We start from the raw sequence: 18,470 nt of genomic DNA, 5'->3' as shown, positions 1-18,470 counted from the left end.
TATTCCTATAAAATAAACATGATTGGCTCTCAAATTTTCAAAGGCCCCTCTCCCTTAAAAGTGCAAAATAATAAAAATAAAACCGTGCGGTGAAATGTTGCCTTACTTTTCTGCACTGGCAATTTCTTCTTCATAATTTCTGGAAGACAGTGTTCCTATATCATAAATCTTTAGAAATTAATAAATATCAAATGCAGCAGCCAGCCCCTTTTTAATATTTCAAATAGTATGATTAAGCTGGGAGTTACTCTCTGAAAATGAAACTAAGACTGTCAGAACAAATAATGTTGTGTGATATTGTTTCTGAGCCTTCAAAGAGAAAATATTGTGTGCTTCCATGAAATAATTAATTAATAGCTAATAATTCTTAGCTTTACACTATACTGTTTTGTTCATTTTAATATGAAAATATATCTGTGGAAAGGGGTGGGAATATTTTCGTATAAATAAAAACAACAAATGAATTTATTGCAGTCGTGATACTAACAGTTTCTCTGTCCCTGCCACGGAAAAAAGCCACTTCTTTGTGGCAGGAGGGAAATACACATTATGGTCATGGCTGGTGGTTATGATGAACGTTAGAGGCCAGGAAACCCCTGTGAAAGTGGGCTTTCACCTGGCTTGGATGGACTGGCAGGACCTGAGGACAAAACCCATGCAGATTAAAGTTCAAATAACGTCAGCTGTAGAGCAAATTACATTTAACATCTGGTAGAAGTAGAACAGTAAACGCTTTTACTATTAATTACTCATATTCTACTGATTTTCCATTTAAAATGTTTCAGATTCAGGGACTAATCCATGTTTTATCTGGAGACAGATTTCCTAGAATAACTTAAAGCATCTCAAGGCAGACGAGTTTATAAAATCAAGAAACTGGAGATGTGTAATGAAGAAGATATATTCCGCTTTCTCTCCCAGTCGTTTTGTCCTGCTTTCTCCCTCTGCCTTGTCTTTTGTTTCATCCGCAGGCTGGCAGGTATCTGGCAACTTTGTCATGGCCAGCTATAGAGCAGAAAATCTGACGTGTTCTCATGGTTAATAAACAACACGTCGATTCTCTGGAGCCGTGGAAGTGGCACAGGAGCAGAGCAGGGAGGTTAATTATGCTAATTACTCATGAAAATTCAGGTAGCACACATCCCCATTTATTTCAGGCAGTTTGCCAAATAAAAAGCTCATACTGTTATCTGCTCCTTTTGGAAGAGTCCACGGGTCAGCAAATATTTAAAGAATTATCTTGGTTTCTCCTTAAGTTTGCAGATCTCCAGTTCTGAGCTGCTATTTTAGAAAGCAATGTAATGGACTGCTGAGAGTCGCAGAAAATAGAGGGTAGTAGGTTTGGAAGAATGTCTTTATTTAAAGGAGGTAATTACGAATAAGTGTATTGATACGGTGCTAAATGAATTATTTGACTGCAAACACTGGGTAGAATGTCTCAGGCGTGGTTAGTCTGTTCAGGTTGGAAGGGGAGGAGATGCTACGACATCGTTAGCTCCTTTGCTGTCAGTGCAAGAGGTTAGTCTGCTGTTTGCCCCAAGGTGCCTTGGAGCAGAGGCTGCGGGAGGGACGAGGCGAGGCTGGAGACGCGGTCGTACCCCCGCGCTGTGCCGGTCAGAGCAAGGAAGGTTTTCCTGGAGGGATCCCCCCTGGGTAGCTCTCCCCTGCCCGAGCAGCGGCAGAGGGACCCGTCTTCTGTGGCATCTCCTGCCTGATGCTTGGAGGGAGACTGGCTTTGGAGACTCTCCAACCTCTACAGGGGAGACACGCTGCATCTTTGAACCTGAAGGGAAAACTTGCTCTGAAAAAGGATTTGGTACCAACTACGGTTTATGGTGCTTAAAAAGCAGAATGCACGCAGAGCAAAGCTCAAAGGAAAAAGGCTCATTTGTGCATGTTAACACCTCAATGTATAATCAGAGCTCTTTCCACCACTGACATGAAAAGAAAAAGAACAACGGAAACGTTGGGACTCGCTGGTTGTGGAGAAGGAAAACTGGTACGAGGGTGCGAGGAAGGAGAAAGGGTTTGACGCTGCAGGGGGTTCATAGGGCAACAAAACAGAGTTTGTGGTGTTTGCAGGACCTACATTAAACGCTGCAAAGTTCACAAATGTTTGCTGTCAACTGGTGGCTGTGCAGAGAGAAAGAAACTGAAATCTGTATTTGATCCATTAGCACCACTTTTCTTTAATCCTGACTGGCCTGGTGCCGTTTCAGAAACGCAGCGCACAGGAATTCACGGTGGGTTTGGTATTTGCCACGAGCAGGAGGGGGCAGGCGGCTCGGCACCTGGCGGGAGTTGGTGCTGGAAAGGTGCACGTTCAATATAAAGAAACCTCATCACATCTCAGCCGAGTGCTGCTGTCATTTTTTAAGCAGAAGGCATTTTTAGATGTAGATCTAAGGACTTTGACATACAAAGGAGATGCCAGGCAAAGCAAAGCTGGTTATTTGTTTTAGGTCTGTTTTGGCTGCTGTGAGACAGAGTTTTGGGGTTCTGATTTTAAACTGTTTTAAAACAACTGCTTGTCTCCCCTGTTTTACATAACTCCTGTTTATCAGACTTTCCAGAAAGCGCCTGTGCAGGTTTCTGTCCCATTCACAACAGAACAGTCTCCCTCTGCAGGATAATTTAACATTTGCATGTTTCATAAATAGTGTTGCTTCTTGGGGAAAAAAGAAAAGGTCTTCCTAAGATTAAGATTTTTAAACTCTATTAAGTCTTTCTTGTTATTAATATCCTATATGCCTGTCTTCCCAGGTGCAATTCCTCTGTAATATTTAATGCTTGCTACACTTCGGAGATAATTTAGCTCCAGCGGCTGCAGCTGAGCGCTGGCCAAGTCTGCTCCCCAGGCGACCTCCCCATCCTTGTGTTCACTCTTCCAGGCCTGGCAGCGGGTAGCACAGGTTAACTCCCTGAGAAAATGGTGAAATTGGGGCTGCAGCATCTTTACACTCCGGATAGACTGAGCTTGTACCGGCGCACGCGCTGCTGGGGGCACATCTCGAGCTTGGGGCACGGAGGGAGCCGGGGCTCGGCGTGCACCAGCCCCGTCACCAGCCATCGATGCATCAGCTCCCTGACGGTCTGAGACTGTTCTGTAAATAAAATCAGAAAAAAGCTGTGATGATAATGAGCAGCTGCACAGTTTTTTTATGCAGAATTCCAAGCTTCGGGCTATAGCAGACATGAGAAAACTCATTTTGATCACAAAAGTAAAAGGAACACCTATAATTGCACCTGAGTTATTTTTATTGTTTGGAGAAGTTTCCTTAGCGTAACAAACTTTTAAGATGTTATTCGTAAGAATCCATGGAGAACCTGGAGAAGACATTTATCAGATCATCAGTAAAAGGGCTTTGCAAAAGTTCTTAGCAGGTTTCTGCTGTGATTTTCTGGTTCTGGAGCTTGGATGTATCATTTTATGTTCTGTGCTTCTAGGTATTTTTCTAGGCTGAACCCTGACCCTGGTGTTTCTCTCTCCCCTTGCTACTTAGCTCAAAGCCAGTCTCCTTTAAAGCAGAAAAATTTTAGCGACACTGTTTTTGCAAAGGTCTTCTATGTTCTGAGGAAAGTGGCTGTAAGTCAATGCCAAAACCAATTTCACTGGAAAAAAAGTTGCTGTAGTAAGCAATAACAACTCTGTTAAGTGCTTCACATCTGCTTCGGTGAACACTCACCCACTGCAGGGCGATAGAAAGGGGATGCTGTCATCCCTTGTGGGTGTTACAGTCAGCTCCTCCAGCACCCAAAGCACCAGCTATATAAAACTGTAAAAATTTTCAAGTCAAATTCTCCTAGGTTTTCAGGGAAAAGAAAGGGATTCCAGGACTTTCTGTAAATGAGATGGAACTTTTAACCTGAACTGCAACAGGATTACTGGTTTTGGAGACACAGCCTACACAGAAATGAGTCATATTCTGACCTGGAATATGTGTCCTACCATTTAGGGGACGTGTTCTACGGAGGAAGCGTCTCACAGTTTGTCACTTGGTGTCTCCTCTCAGTCATGGATGTGTTTTGAACGACTCTGAAGCTGGGCGGCCCAATAGCCCCGGGTGGCCTTTCCCGAACGTTCGGCTCTCCCGCAGCCCCTCGTGCTCACCTCCCACAGTCCCGCCTGGGGAGGGAGCGGAGCAGAAACCGATGAGGTGGGAGCACAAAATGGAGTCTCGTGGGGCTGAACGGGTGTATTTAAAGGGTTGCGTGGCTTGAATTTGCCTACAGATTTATAAGACAGTTTTTAACTTGCTTACCCTTTTGGCTTTGCAATCTGGGTCAAGTGAGTAGTTGCACAAGAAGTGAGGATAATGGTAGCTTTCGGTCCTACTTGAATGAAGATTTTTTTCATTTTAAGTACTGCCCAAGTACTATGCGGATGTAACCCCAGAGAGTGTATTGAAGGCTGTTTGGAGATAGGCATGTGTCAAAAATTCATGCGATATATGGAACATCAGAAAGCTTTGCGTGCAATCCCGTGCGGTTTGTTTCAAGGGCAGTGAGGTGGGCGCTCCAGCCCTGGCTGCACTAGGAAGGCTCTTGTAGAAAGAGACCGTGTGCAGTTTTAATTAAGCAACTGAGAAGAACTGTTTTTTACTAAGATTAATAGGTCTATGTTTTAATTATGGGGAAATAATAGACTAGAGAACTAGGAAAGTGGGAGGTATCAAAAAGAGAGGATTAAAAACTTTAAGGAAGCTGTGTGAGACTATATTTTTCTGTACTTACAAATTACAGAAGATCATCCCCATTAATAATGATCAGAAAAATAATAAAATACCTTCAGCCATATATGACAGCTAACATTAAAATCTATTTTTTATGCTTGTTGGGTAGAGAATTTCTGATTACAATCATCAGTTAAAAAATAAATGGTTCTTTTTTCCAATCTTCTAAGTTTAAAAATAGAATTATCTTCTGACTTCAGCTATAGTTTAATCAATACATTTCCAAGCAATGTAAAGGTGAAAAGAGCAAAAGTCACTTTTATTTAATGATTGTTATGCTTTCTTTAATTGTCCTGCGGTGTTATTATTAACTTCTAAAAATAATTGGTCCTATGCATAGATTTTAAAAATTCCATTGGAGAAAAGGCTGCCATGATGCGCAGGAAGTTTAAAAATAAACAAAATTTAAGGAAAGAGAATAAAGGGGGAAGAGAGGGAAGGCCACTAATATTTGCAGTTTCTACTAGTTGTCATCTTTTCAATAAATTATTTCCCATATATTTCTGTAAGACGTGTTCTGTTGTTGGACTTTATTAAACATCAGCATGCTTTGGCTTGAATTGTCCGCCAGCGATGGGTGTTGACCGACCACGGCTCCCTCAGGAGACTCCTGGCAAGAGCAACTCTGCACTTTCAGTAATGTGATCCCATGGGGATTTGTGTGCGCTGGTCTAGAACTGTGCATTGATCTGGCGTCGTTATTCGATGTATTTACAGCACTTAAAACTGGGAGAAGTTGAGGAGTTGCGCTCTTAGCTTGAGGCTCAGGCTCATCCTGAGGGAACTGTGGTGGAAGGCTGCCTGTTCCTCATGTTCACATGAAATCAAAACTCTGCTCAAACTCACTTCTCAGGTTTGCCGGAAAGTTGTGTTTAAGTTTCCTGAAATGTTTGCAAGACTTAACGGGCAAATCTTTCTGGAGCGCAAACCCAAATTTTAGGTTTTTAGTAAAACTTAGCTTGGCGACTCCTGTTTTAGGATTTGTAACGTACTTTGCTCAGCTAGACTGCTGCAGTCTTAAGGAAACAGAGGTTCTCACAGAGGGCTTTGGTCGTCCTGGGCACGCACACCCCGGGCGCAGAGCGTGGGCATCGCACCGCCCGGCGGAGCTGCGCCCCGTTCCGCTGGGCTCCCGGTGGTTCTCACTGGTCTGCTTTGCGAGGTCTTGCTGGTTTTCCCCCCAGCCCTCGCTCGCGAGATGCCTGGGTTGTCACTGAGGGTGCCCCGATCCCTGCCGGCGCAGCGGGGTGGAGAGGGGCACGGACGGGGAGAGCGTGCATGTGCAGCGAGGCAATTTGTCTTCTCGTCGGAGCGGAACTGTTGGGGGGTTTCCGTCAAAAGAGCCGTTATGTTTCTAGATATGTTCATGTTCGTGCAGTGAAAACAATATAGGGTTATCTGTTATTATCTGTAGCTTAAAAAATAATGTTAAAATACTGTTCTTAGTTAAAATGAAAAAGTGCATCCAGAGGTCGAGTATGTGAGAAATGCAATTGTAGGGAGAAATGCAGAGGTTGCGTACGAGGTCGGTTGTGGTATTGCAGTCTGAGTCCACGCGCACCGGTCAGATCCCGCAGGCTTGCTTGGGGTTCGTATTTTTGTTGTTCTCGGTGTTTATCCTTTGCAAATGTTCATCCATACAAAATTGGTTGGTTAAGTCACACAAAACATATGTGGAAAGACTGCTCTTTCATAGAAAATTATAAAGGTATGGGGGAAAACAAGACCCAGCCTTCATTTAAAGGGCAAAAAATCCTTATTTGTCCTTATTTCTGTTCCTCTGCAATAACTACAGTGCAGAAGCGTTGCCTCCAATGGCCAGTCAACACACATGGGTGAATGTGTAGTCCAAGCTGCCTGCAGAATACTTCTGAGCAACAAATGCATTTTCAGAAATGAGAAGTGATTTGCAAACAGCAAGGGATTAAATTTGTTAGATTAGAAAACATTTCTGAGGTGAATCATTTGATTGCTTCTTCCATGGAGTAAATATGCACTTTATCTGTTGCATCTCATGTGCGTAATGGGAAAATACAGCATCTTGGCTGCTATTTAATTTGAAGGCTATCCTGTGCAAAATATTTCAGTCAAATTCTGCAACATTTTCAAATCAGTTCAGTTCCACAGTGTTAGGGAACTTGCACAGCTTTTGAGTAAATGTAGAGAAAAGACTGCTTTGGGCTATTGAAGGAGCCTGTCTGAGGTAAAATATTTAACCTATTTTCAAAGAACCTTATTTGGAATATCATTTTTAGTTTGAAGCCAATGTGCTTCCACAATACAACATTCTTCTTCAGGGTCTGAACAAGACTGAAATGTTTTCTGCTAGTTACATTTTTAGAAATACCTTTTGTGACTTATTTTTTCATCAAACTTGAAAATCCTCCTCAACAACTAAACATATGTTCCATTTTTAGTCCTTGGTTTTCATGTTTTATACGGCAATTGTAGACTGCATACTTTTTGCTAATTAGTGGGACATAGAAGAAAGTTGGCTTTTGCAGGTTTTCATCTCTGTCCATGATAACCATGCACCTACAAATTAATAAAACAAAATTTATTTGTTTTAGAAAGTTATTTTGAGAAAATACCTTTGTATATCAAATAAAACAGCAAGAAGTCTCGTGTTCGTTTCAGCACTGGTGTATCTTGCCTTTTCTCAGGAGGAAAGCCTTGATATCAAAAGGGCTGTGTTTATATGGGAAGTTTTCGGCAGCCTTTGGGGCTTTCGGAGCAGGTGCCGTGAGGAGGTTGTGAGGATGCTTTGGAGCTGCCGCGACGGCATCCCTGAGCATTGCCCTTCTCAGCATGCTTTTCATGTGCTTCGCTTCACATCTGATAAGAATTGCACTTTTGTCTTTTAATTAATAACCAAAAATTTCAACTTTCATTCTGTCTTTTTTTTTTTTTCTTTAAGCAAGGCTAATTTTCTTTCTTACAAGCTGCACAGACAGCAGGGAATTGGAGGCTGGTTTTGTGTGCTGGGAGAGGAGGAGGCTGGTTTTCTCTTCTGTGGGAAGAAGCCATAGTGCTAAAGCTTTCTTGCATGTTTTTGGATCCATACGTGTGTAAAAACAACAAGGGAGTTAAGGAAAATGGTAAACAGTCACTGAAACTACAGGCTACCTTCAAAAATATTCGTTTATAACTGACTCTATCCAGCTGCTGCAGAAATACCAGTAGAAAAGAAATGCACTGTAGAAAAATGTCAGTGAATCTGAGGTTTCTCTGCTTCTCCCCAGTCTTCTGTTCATTAGAATCAATTTGAAAATGTTCATAAGACTTTGAAAGCGGCTCCTTGGCTTCTCCAAATGGGACCAGACCCCACAAAACTCCTCCTGCAGGGATTCACAGATGTCAGCTGTGCTCTCTGTCCTCAAAGTGATGCTTCCCCATGACATCCCAATTCTCTGCTATATAAACTATGATTTTTTATCCTGTATCGTATGCAGCTTCTTGCAGAATTCTTTCAGATGTCATGTTGAGACCATTAATTAAATGAATGGTTATATTCATGATCCATTTCCGAAGAATTTCAGCCTGATGCTTCTAGTTTCTTATTCCTGAAGGGAATGTCATTTTTCCCCTTAAACAATACCACCGTATGCTTCAGCTATGAAATCGCCATTTTCTCCCACCTGACAGTTTCCATAGTTGTGCTATTTTAATGTTTTATCAAAGAGATGAGATCTATTGCATTCTCTTCTGCTGTTGGATTTTGTTCATGTAAAAAAATGCTTTATCAAATAAAAATGTCTCATTAGTCTGTTGCGCTTTGTATTACCTTCCTTCAACTTCTGAAGTTGTTTTAAAGCCTTAAATTCTATTGTGGGCTTGGTGGTTAGCCTAAAATTTGCCTGATTCACTCTCCACATTTCCTTAAATGTAGATAATACATTTATGATTTCCCAGTCACATAGCATCACTTTCAGTTTGTTTAAAAAAACCCCACATGCTCCTGGATTTGCAGTTTCATGCTCTCAAACGTGACTCCATTAAGGTTCTTCTCTGCCCTTGACTCCATTAGCTGCTCTGCCTTTTCCCACATGCTGGATGTCACCTTCTTTATGGAAAACTGGAGTATAATGCTCATTTAGTTTTTGAGCCATAGTTAAATATCCTTAACCTCAGTCCAGACAGGGTCTGTCTTTATCAGCTCATAGAAATAAAGCTCCTTCTGCACGCTCTGTCTGTTCTTTCATCCCCTCACATCTCAGCCACCGAGAGGGACTCTCCTTGCTGGCCGTTCCTCCTGGACACCCTTCTCCCAGCTCTGTTTTCCCATGCTCTCTACCCAGACTATCACTGTTTTCTTTTGCTCAGGTCTCATCTGTCTCCAGTCCTTCTCTTTTTATGACAAATATTTCTGGGTCTGTGGCAAGGTGGTACTTGAAGTATCTCCAGTGTTTGTATTCTTGTTGTATTCTCATACTTCACACAGTCCTCTGCTGTTTACTGGTTTTCTTCCCATCATTATGTTTTCTTTCCTCACTTGCTACTCTTTCATGAGTTTTCCTGGCTGCTGTCGTGCTTTAACCCCAGCCAGCAACTAAGCACCACGCAGCCACTCGCTTGCTCGCTCCCCACCCTGCCACAGTGGGATGGGGGAGAGAATCGGGGGAGAAAAAAGAAGTAAAACTTGTGGGTTGACATAAGAACAGTTTAATAGGACAGAAAGGAAGAAAATAATAATGATAATAATAACATCAATAAAATGACAATAATAATAATAAAAGAATTGGAATATACAAACCAAGCGATGCACAATGCAATTGCTCACCACTCGCCGACTGATGCCCAGTTAGTTACTGAGCAGAGATTCAACTGGCCAGGCCAACTCCCCCCAGTTTATATACTGGACATGACATCACACGGTATGGAATACGCCTTTGGCCAGTTTGGGTCAGCTGCCCTGGCCGTGTCCCCTCCCAACTTCTTGTGCCCCTCCGGCCTTCTTGCTGGCTGGGCATGAGAAGCTGAAAAATCCTTGACTTAGTCTAAACATTACTTAGCAACAACTGAAAACATCAGTGTGTTATCAACATTCTTCTCATACTGAATCCAAAAGGTAACACTCTACCAGCTACTAGGAAGAAAATTAACTCTATCCCAGCTGAAACCAGGGCAGCTGCTCACAAAAATCATTGCTGTGGCTGAAGTTCAAGAGGGCATCCCAAGGCTGTCGTGCCTAGCAATTGCTTTCACTGTCAACCACCGCAAAGTAGAATACAGGCTGCATCGTCCAAGCATCAGTTGAACGCAGTTAAAATGCCCATGGGATTGAGAAGTGGTCTTTAGCGTCCTTTCTGTCTCCTGCTCTCCCACCTGTCACCAGTGTCACTCCGCTCTTTCCAGACGACAGAGAAGTTTGATGGCTACTCCAAAGCTATCAGTTGCATTAAAAATTAGAGCATCTCCTGGGACCGTTTTTCTCTTACCAGCCTGCGTGCCGCTGAGTGGCCGCTCCTTCAGCTCCAGCAGCGCGCGGGGTTCCTCAGCGCCGGTGCAGCTTTGCACCCTCCGGCATCAGCCCGCTCCCCCCAGCCACCGCTCTGCCCGTCCGAGGCTCAGGAGCACTGCACAGCTCGCCTCTGCGGGGATCCCACCCCCACAAACATCTGCTTTCCTTCTTATTTACTTCGCTGTGCTAAGAAGTGCTGTCAAAATTATTCACCGGCTTCTTACCGCATTTTCCACAAAGTTTTAGTAATTGCGCTTGATGCCAATGCTGTTCTTAGGACTTGTCAGTGACATTTCATAGTAACCTTCGCAGTGCAGTTCTCCCCATCCCAGTGTGCAAGTGAGCAACTTAAGATAGAAAGCTATTTTAGAGAGAAATTACAAATGTTGCCTAATACGCAATGCAAAATATTGACAACAGCAGCATATTGCAGTGCCTAATTACCTTAGTAGAAGGTTATGCTTCTGTTATGCCTGGGTGGCTTTTTTTTTGGTTGCATATCTACAGAAAAGATTTTCAATTAACATTGACCTTTAATACTGCTACTGGTTTTTGATTCTACAGATGGTGAAACGGACTACAAATTAGATTTTGCAATATACCTTGTTCTTTATATTTCTCAACAGATTAGTTTCAGTTTGCAGTACCTACACCGGTGCCTTCAGCTCGCAATTCCCTCGCAATCTACAGTGCCATGTTCAAACCCCCAAGACGTTGTGTAGAAATGCTGTCAAACTCTTCTGATATACATGTTTTCATTCTCCAGCTGTACTTTGTACTCATTTTAAAAAAAACAAAGTCTTTATGGAGGAATATTTTTGAACTAAAATTTAGAAGGAAAGGAATCTGTCTGGGGTGCATTCGCTTCGGATTGTAGGGGTGTTGTTTTTCACCAAGCTCCAATTAAAGTAGCTATTACACCCCAAAGAACACTATTTTTTGTTATTGTTCTGATAATAACTGAAAAAAAGCTAAAGTATGGCATAATAAACAAATCACATTCATTTGAGTCACTACCATACCAAAGATATTTTAAAAAATAGTTAGTAGAACTATGCTATATTTCATTGTTGGCAGAAGGGAAATCCATGCTAATTGAGTGTATGTTTGCTTTAAACGTATGTTGAATGTCTTGAGTATAAGATTAGCAATGACAAATATAATAACCTTTTGAAAAGCAAAAATATTGTTTTGGATACTAAGTTGTCATTAGAGATTTTGGTGGAAAAAGTCCCTTGGTTCCTTAACTAAGCAAGCAGAAGTTTAATGTCTTAGGAAAAGGGTGGTACTTTTGCACAGGCACACATGCCGACTCTTGATCCTTATGAGCTGAAACTGGAGCAGAAGGGGCTGCTCCGATGAAGTCATTGAGTCCAGTCCAGAAATAGCTGAGACTTTCTACTTACTGCTCCACTGACCACTCACAGCAGGAAAATCAGACAGGAAGAACATAGCAGAAAAATATATCTATGTTTGTTGTGTGTTTGTAAGATAGGCTTTTGGTGTTATGATGATTTGTGAATTAACAAATGATTCATGTTTTGAGGTTCAACTCCAATATATTATAGCTGTATTCAGTCTAAAAATCAATAGCAAGTTAATGGTATTTAAAAGCTCCTACATTTTCGTACTTACGGTTTCACCTTTTTTCCCAGGTGTTACTTGGAAGATGGAGCTTCAAAAGGTGCCTGGCTGAATCGGTCGAGTATTATTTTTGCTGGAAGTGATAAGTGGTCAGTAGATCCTCGAGTTTCAATCGCAACAGCAAATAGAAGAGAATATAGCCTGCAGATACAGGACGTAGACGTGACAGATGACGGTCCATACACTTGTTCTGTGCAAACTCAACACACTCCTAGAACGATGCAGGTGCACTTAACTGTACAAGGTATGTGTTTAAACCAATTGCAAATTGTTATTGGAGATGTACTAGAAAAGCCTGTGTTTGTAGATGGGAAACATCAGCTAAGCACGTTTTAAGGCTTTTTTTTCTTTCTTTTCTCTTGGATGTATGTAGCCATAGACTCTATATGCCATTGGCTCTGGGCCCCTGCAAATAGATAATTAGCCCAGAAGGGTCTCCAACTTGCCAAAATCAGCTTTAAATCCTCACTCCTACTCTTCTGGCAATTGAACAAGATGTAAAAATATAAGAGGAAAATAGTCCAGTTCCCGGCAATGGTACTGTGCAGTTATCTGTCAGCGTGGTACAGGTCTCCTGCATGGCTCAGAATTTGGTTGTTTTGCATGGTAATTCAGCCTAGTCACCATGTAAAAGTGAATACTCAGGTGCTGAGTTCACAGAAGGTTACCAAATATTGCCAGAAACATCCTCGTTTCCTTTATGATGCCAAGATGCGTTCAGAAATAGCCAGTGCCGCTACTGCAGCAGGCCATGGAAGGGTCACTGTGGATCAGGACCCAACTGTCCTTGGGGACGGAACATGGCCACCAGACATGCTTTGAAGATCATGCAATAAAAGTATCACATAAAAGACGCCTGATGGATGCAGTGAGATAGATGCCAGAGCACAATCTGTCATACACAGTTTGCAGGTAGCACGGCCATCATCTGCCCCAACAGCCTGGCTCCAAATTTCCTACAGGACTATTTTGATGAGAGTTTTAAAGGAGGAAAATGAATTGGTTTGTGGGCTCCTTCTGAGGCAGTTCCTCAAGGGCAGCCTGGGAGAAAGCACAAAACCGCTTCACCCCACGGTGCTCCTGCGTCGGCGGGCAGGGTGGCAGGTCACTCCTCGGAGAGCTCGTCCCCTTCCCGGCACAGCTCAGCTGCAGGGAGGGATTCACCAGAGCGCTTTATACCCCATCAGCAGCCCCACAGCCCCGAAGGTCTTCTTGCTGTTCCCATGGCGCTCAGCTTACCTGCCCACGTGGATGTGTCCTACCCCCATGAAGCTTTAAGCATGAAGTTTTCTGTAAATTTTAGTGGCATTTAAAAGACGCAGTATTTGAGCACCGCAAGTGTCTTCTCTGGTGTGTGCCATCGCAAGCGTTGTCATAAAAACAAGAATTAACTCATCAGCTTAAAAAAAGCAAAGCTAGAATGCATAAACCAATTTTTCAAACATAGAAATTCTATTAGATTCAGAAATTTAATATAAATTCATTAAAACCAAAATAAACAAGTGAAGACAAAGTAAGCTGATTTTGCATTAAAATCCATAGGTTTTGTTTCTTCCAGAGCAGTTTTCTCACAGAAATAACTAAGATCCCAATATTGTTACTAAGAACAGTCCATTTATTTCCGTGAGACAGTTTTTGTTATAAGCGCTACAGAACAACAGTGCCAGTTTTACATGCGTGGAGGTAATATTTATTGTATTGTTCCAGGGTGAACAATTCTTAGTTTTGATTGTCTTTTTAATAGTTAATGCCCTCGTGCAAGGGGCTAAAAAAAAAGTTGGAAATTAATTGCACGTATAAAACATATAAACAGGAGCTTAAAATTAATTAGGCTAACTACAAGCGTATAGAGAAATAATAACTCAATAGTTAAAAATATGCATAATTATTAAGCGATTGCAGTTATATCTTCAGAAATGCAAAGTATAACCTAAGGCTTTAACTTATTAGTCTTTGGTGTAATCATCATTAACATTTTCTTTTGCATTTTTATGAGTAATAAAGCAATGAATATAAAACAGAAGAATTCAAATGGCAATCTCTATTAATCCATATGGCACACCAAAATCCCTTACAAATAACGTGTATGAAATGCTTCTCAAACTAATTATTCTTAACCACTGAACCTTTAGACCCCAATGGTTTGCAAGAATGTTAGGCTGTTGCTTTGTAAGAGCTAAGTGTATTTGTTGTATAAAGAACGTTATTTTATTAGTATAGCCAAAAAGCCATCACTTAGTCATTTTTATAACCTTCCTCAGAGGCGGCTGTTGCGTGAAGACCCATAAACGTACTCTTTACTTGCGGGGGTTCTTCGGGGATTGCAGAAGTATTTGTATGCTATCGGGCTGGGAAGCTGGAATGAAGAAGCTGTGACAGTATCAATTATTATTTCAATTGGGGGGTGGGGAGGGAGGTAGAGTGTTACACCAATATTATTTCAGTTATATTCTATGTAGGAAGTAGGGACTAGCTCCGTGAAGCATAGCCAGAAGTGAGCCATTTTCAAGATAAAGTTAAAAAAAATCACTCTTCCTGTATTTTTTCCTGTGTAGTTCTCTTAGCACTTAGCAAGAAGGGCAAGCCGCTGAGCTCCCTGCTTGTAGAGAGAGGTCCTGCATCCACTGAGCAGCAGAGCGGGATCAACAGCTCTGGAGGATGCCCCATCCCATCTCGGTGATGATTGTGGCCATTTCTTTCCATCCCAGCTCATATCTTTATGTACATGCTACTACAGATACTAATAATTATCAGCCGTGCAGTGGTTGCTCAGCGGATCGGATGTGAGTCACACCAACCGCTCATCCCACACAGGTGGGATCCCGCCTTGAATCAACATTGGGGTTTGCGCGGTAATTTAGAGCGACCTGCATCACACTTACTACTGTCGTTATCTGTCCAGTGGACCTGAATGGGACTTGTGCGTGTAAGCACTTCTAATCGGGTCGCTTCATACTTACTCTGCTAATAAAGCCATCGCTTCACCTTCCCTGTGCTGAGACTCGGGAGGTAAGGATGCAAGATTCATGCATCCTTTGAGATGGAGATTGACCTGTCTGAGAGTAACCGAGACTGTAAAGGCAACATCAAACAGCTAATTGGTGCTATAAGCTTATATATCCTTTCCTGCTGAATAGGGTTCATAGGGATGATATAATAACATTTTATGGAAGCAGTTTTATGTCTCCTTTCAATATTGTTCATGGCTTTGTATTTCAAGATTAGAAACAACTTCTGCTATTGGGGAGAAATAAATGAAAGGAAAAGCAGATCTTTTGCCAAAGTAAAATCGTTCAGTCAAAGGGCTGGGTTTCCTTTTACATTGTGAATAAATGATCAGCAGCAGACCTAGAGCAGCAGATGAAATAATAGGAGGAAAAGAAAATTTAAAAGCAAAGTCTTAGCCCTTTAAAATTCATCTGCCCTACAGGCTGTATTCTGTCGAGTAACGTTGAAAGAAGACGTTCTCCTGCTGAAAACAGCAGAGCTGGAAGAGCCAGGGGTGTGTGCATTGTGTCACAAATTAAATGAATAAAGACTTACATCTGATCATAAGCTCCCGAATAGGTTCAAACTCCAGACTGCAAAATTATCTGCTGTGAAACTCCACTTTAAAAGCTGTGTAAATCCAACTCCCTCGCTTTATTTCTTTTTTTTGTGTGTGTGTGAGGTCTTTCTATACACACAGATCCAGTAGCTGTCATTTTGAATGTCCTCTTCTCTGCTATTTGGGCTGACAATTTCTGAACATATTCATGTGTTTCAGAGAATAAATACATCTTAATGGGTTAAAGATGCCTTAATTTCCATGAGTAAAACATAGAAAGGAAACATGATCAGTAAATAACCAAGGCTGAAGGGAAGCAGCAGCCTCTCCATCACTGTCCCATGCACAGATACAGGGAACAGTGAGACCTACTGGGGTTTGGCCACAGTCCATCAGGAATCTCTGGCAGAGCTCGAAGCTGAGTTTCAGTCTCCCAAATCCCGGCTCAACACCTTAACAAGACCGCCAAGTTGAGTCTAGATCACTGTTACTTATTACATAGTCACACCTTTTTGTACCAAGAAAATTAATCAAGATAGTTGTTAAAAAAGAAAAAAGCCTAATGTGTCTTTGGCCCACATTTACATCAGTGAAAGAAAAATCACATGAAAGAGAGGAAGATAATCCAGTTAACTTTATTTCAGTGACCTTATTAAAAAGAAGTGAGAATTATGGTGTAATTAATTAAAGTTTAGAAGGTAGGAGTTTGTAATCAACTCAGTCTACCTCAGTGCCAGATGCTTGATCTGCAAAGTCATGAAGTGCAGATGATTTAAACATCAGATGTTTGCCACAGTAAAGTAAAAAAATGAAATACCTCTTACCACACACTGTTGCTCATAATTTTTCTAGCAAAAGGTTGCAATTTCTGCCATTTCTAATATGACATTTATTCTACCAAAGTTTAAATTGCATCCTCCAAGCTGTGTTTCCCTTTCAATTTGCAAAAATATTAAGACATGTTTACCAATGTCCTTGAGAATTAATTTTGCCACAGGGCAGAGCGACAGGTCACAGCCCAAAGTCTCCAGCTCTCTCCGTGTGTCAGGACGCAGTAATGATGTTACTGCACCGTGCGGGGAAAGGGCAGGTCAGGCTGCTTGTTTGTGACTGCAGGGAGATAGGGGCCAGAACAGGGTCTTCAAAGGGACCTCGGCCGCCAGGAGAGGGCTACCAGGATGATTAGGAGAATAAAGAACACGTCTGAAGGAGATTGCTTTGTTTAACCTAGCAAAATGAGGGCTCGGGAAGAATTTTGTTATGCTTTATTAATACTATTGGTGGGGGTCCAAGGAAGGGAGAACAAACATGCTGGCTAAGGGAGAGCACTTTTACAAGATTAGCCAAATATAACTTAGCCATGCGTGAATTTTAATGTGAGGTGAGGGGAAGGTGCTGGTCCCCATCGCGTCGTGGATGGGCTGTCGAGGGAGAGTGGCCCGGGTTCGGGGCAGCGGTTCCCACGGGGGCTGGTGGGGCAGGGGTGACCATGATGCTGCTGAGCGAGGTTTGTGACCGTGGTCTTCCTAATGACGGGATTAAGGATCTGACAGCTCTGTTTGTCTCCTTAAACACGAACAAGGAGCCTGGCGATGCTCCCGGCGACAGCAGTGCCGGGATCTGCGGGCACAGTCTGGGTCGAGGCGGGTTTTTTCAAGGCTGTATTTTGGTCTGTCAGGGATGCACGGCTAAAATAGGTCCATGGTTTAGGCTTTGAGGTGTAGATAACGGGTCTGATTCCCTTTGCCACCCTCTGTCTCCGATTCCCCACCGTCTCTGCTGCCCTTGCTGACCCCCACTGCACCCTCTGCCTTCCCCGTCCCGCAGGGACCTGGCTCCTGCTTACAGCAGCGCTTTCCATCAGTACCAAAACGCTGATACTGGGGAGTTGGTGACACGACAACTTCCTTACGTTAGCTACTTGGCATCGTAATTTTTATTTTCATCTAGCCCGTGCCAGGCACCTTTGGGGCTCCTCCCGGGACAGACCCTGTGCGTGTGAGACGCGGCACTTGCTCCTGTCCTGCCCTCTCTGCGTCGTCTCATTTCTGTACGTACTCTGCACTTGACATGGTGTGCATGTAAATAATTCAGTTATTTATGTAAATGTGATTTATAGATTCAGTCAGAAACTGCAACCTATATTTTTTATTTAAACATGGGTAATATTTCCAAAGTAATACTCAAGGCCCTTTTTCTGTTTAATAAACCGCCTTAATGTCCCCTAAATATTAATGTATTGATTTAGTCTTTGCAATGTTTGCAAAGTCTAATTTGTTTCCTCAATCAGGCCAAGAGGGACTTGCATTTGGAGCTAACGAGATAAATGTTACCCAAATTTATTTAAAGTGGGACAAAATAAATATGCAGAAGACTTCTAAAATCATGTAACAACCACTTTCCAGCTAAAACTGACAATCCATTACTCTTTTAAATTGCTAGCACTCGAGTAGTATGTCAGTTTTCGTTATAAAATTAACTCGCTAGTGCCAGCCACTGTTATCATCTTGTTCCTGCTCAGCACAAGAAGAAAAAGACTTAGAAAAATTGTTCCGGAGCTGGAGGTGGCTGAGTGAGATTTGCTCAATGATAGAGACCCCTCAGTCGAACAAACGACCCGCTCCAGCAGACAGCATACTTGGACTTGCCGTTACCAAGGGCTGCATCCACAATCATTAATGCATCATTAATGACCGATCAGAATGTTTTCTCCAGGATTTGTATTTTTTATCCATTCATTAAATTCCTCCCACATTTGTACCTCTCACGGCATTCAAAAGAGCTGCAGGGGATCTCTCCCTCTAAAATATGTATGAATGGCTTTTCCCCTTCTTTAATGCACTTAAATCATGGAAAATGTTTGCATTAGCAGGTGATCTCATTTACAAGGATGTAAATTAGGAATAGTTTATCTGAAGTAGAACAGGCCTGTACTAATCTGAAAGTCATAATTCTGCAGTGTTCGAGGTGCTTTACAGTCATGGCTGCAACTGAATGTCCATTATAAGCCTGAAATTTCCATCTTCTGAAATCTGCAGGCAAAGGATAATCTCCACAAAATAATCATTTGCTCTCTGGCCCGAAG

General features: G+C 42.2%; 1 protein-coding gene across 1 annotated transcript in view; it reads left to right on the top strand.

Annotated features, from left to right (window-relative positions):
- Nucleotides 1-18,470, top strand: part of NEGR1 (neuronal growth regulator 1) — a 296,169-nt gene that overhangs the window by 127,151 nt on the left and 150,548 nt on the right. The window contains exon 2 of the mRNA XM_052801771.1: nt 11,850-12,082. Coding sequence (XP_052657731.1) covers nt 11,850-12,082 — 233 coding nt within the window. The remainder of the gene's footprint in view (nt 1-11,849; nt 12,083-18,470) is intronic.

Source organism: Harpia harpyja, chromosome 11 (assembly GCF_026419915.1).
Source record: "Harpia harpyja isolate bHarHar1 chromosome 11, bHarHar1 primary haplotype, whole genome shotgun sequence".
NCBI classification, from domain to species: Eukaryota; Metazoa; Chordata; class Aves; order Accipitriformes; family Accipitridae; genus Harpia; species Harpia harpyja.
This window is presented reverse-complemented; position numbering and strand designations above follow the sequence as displayed.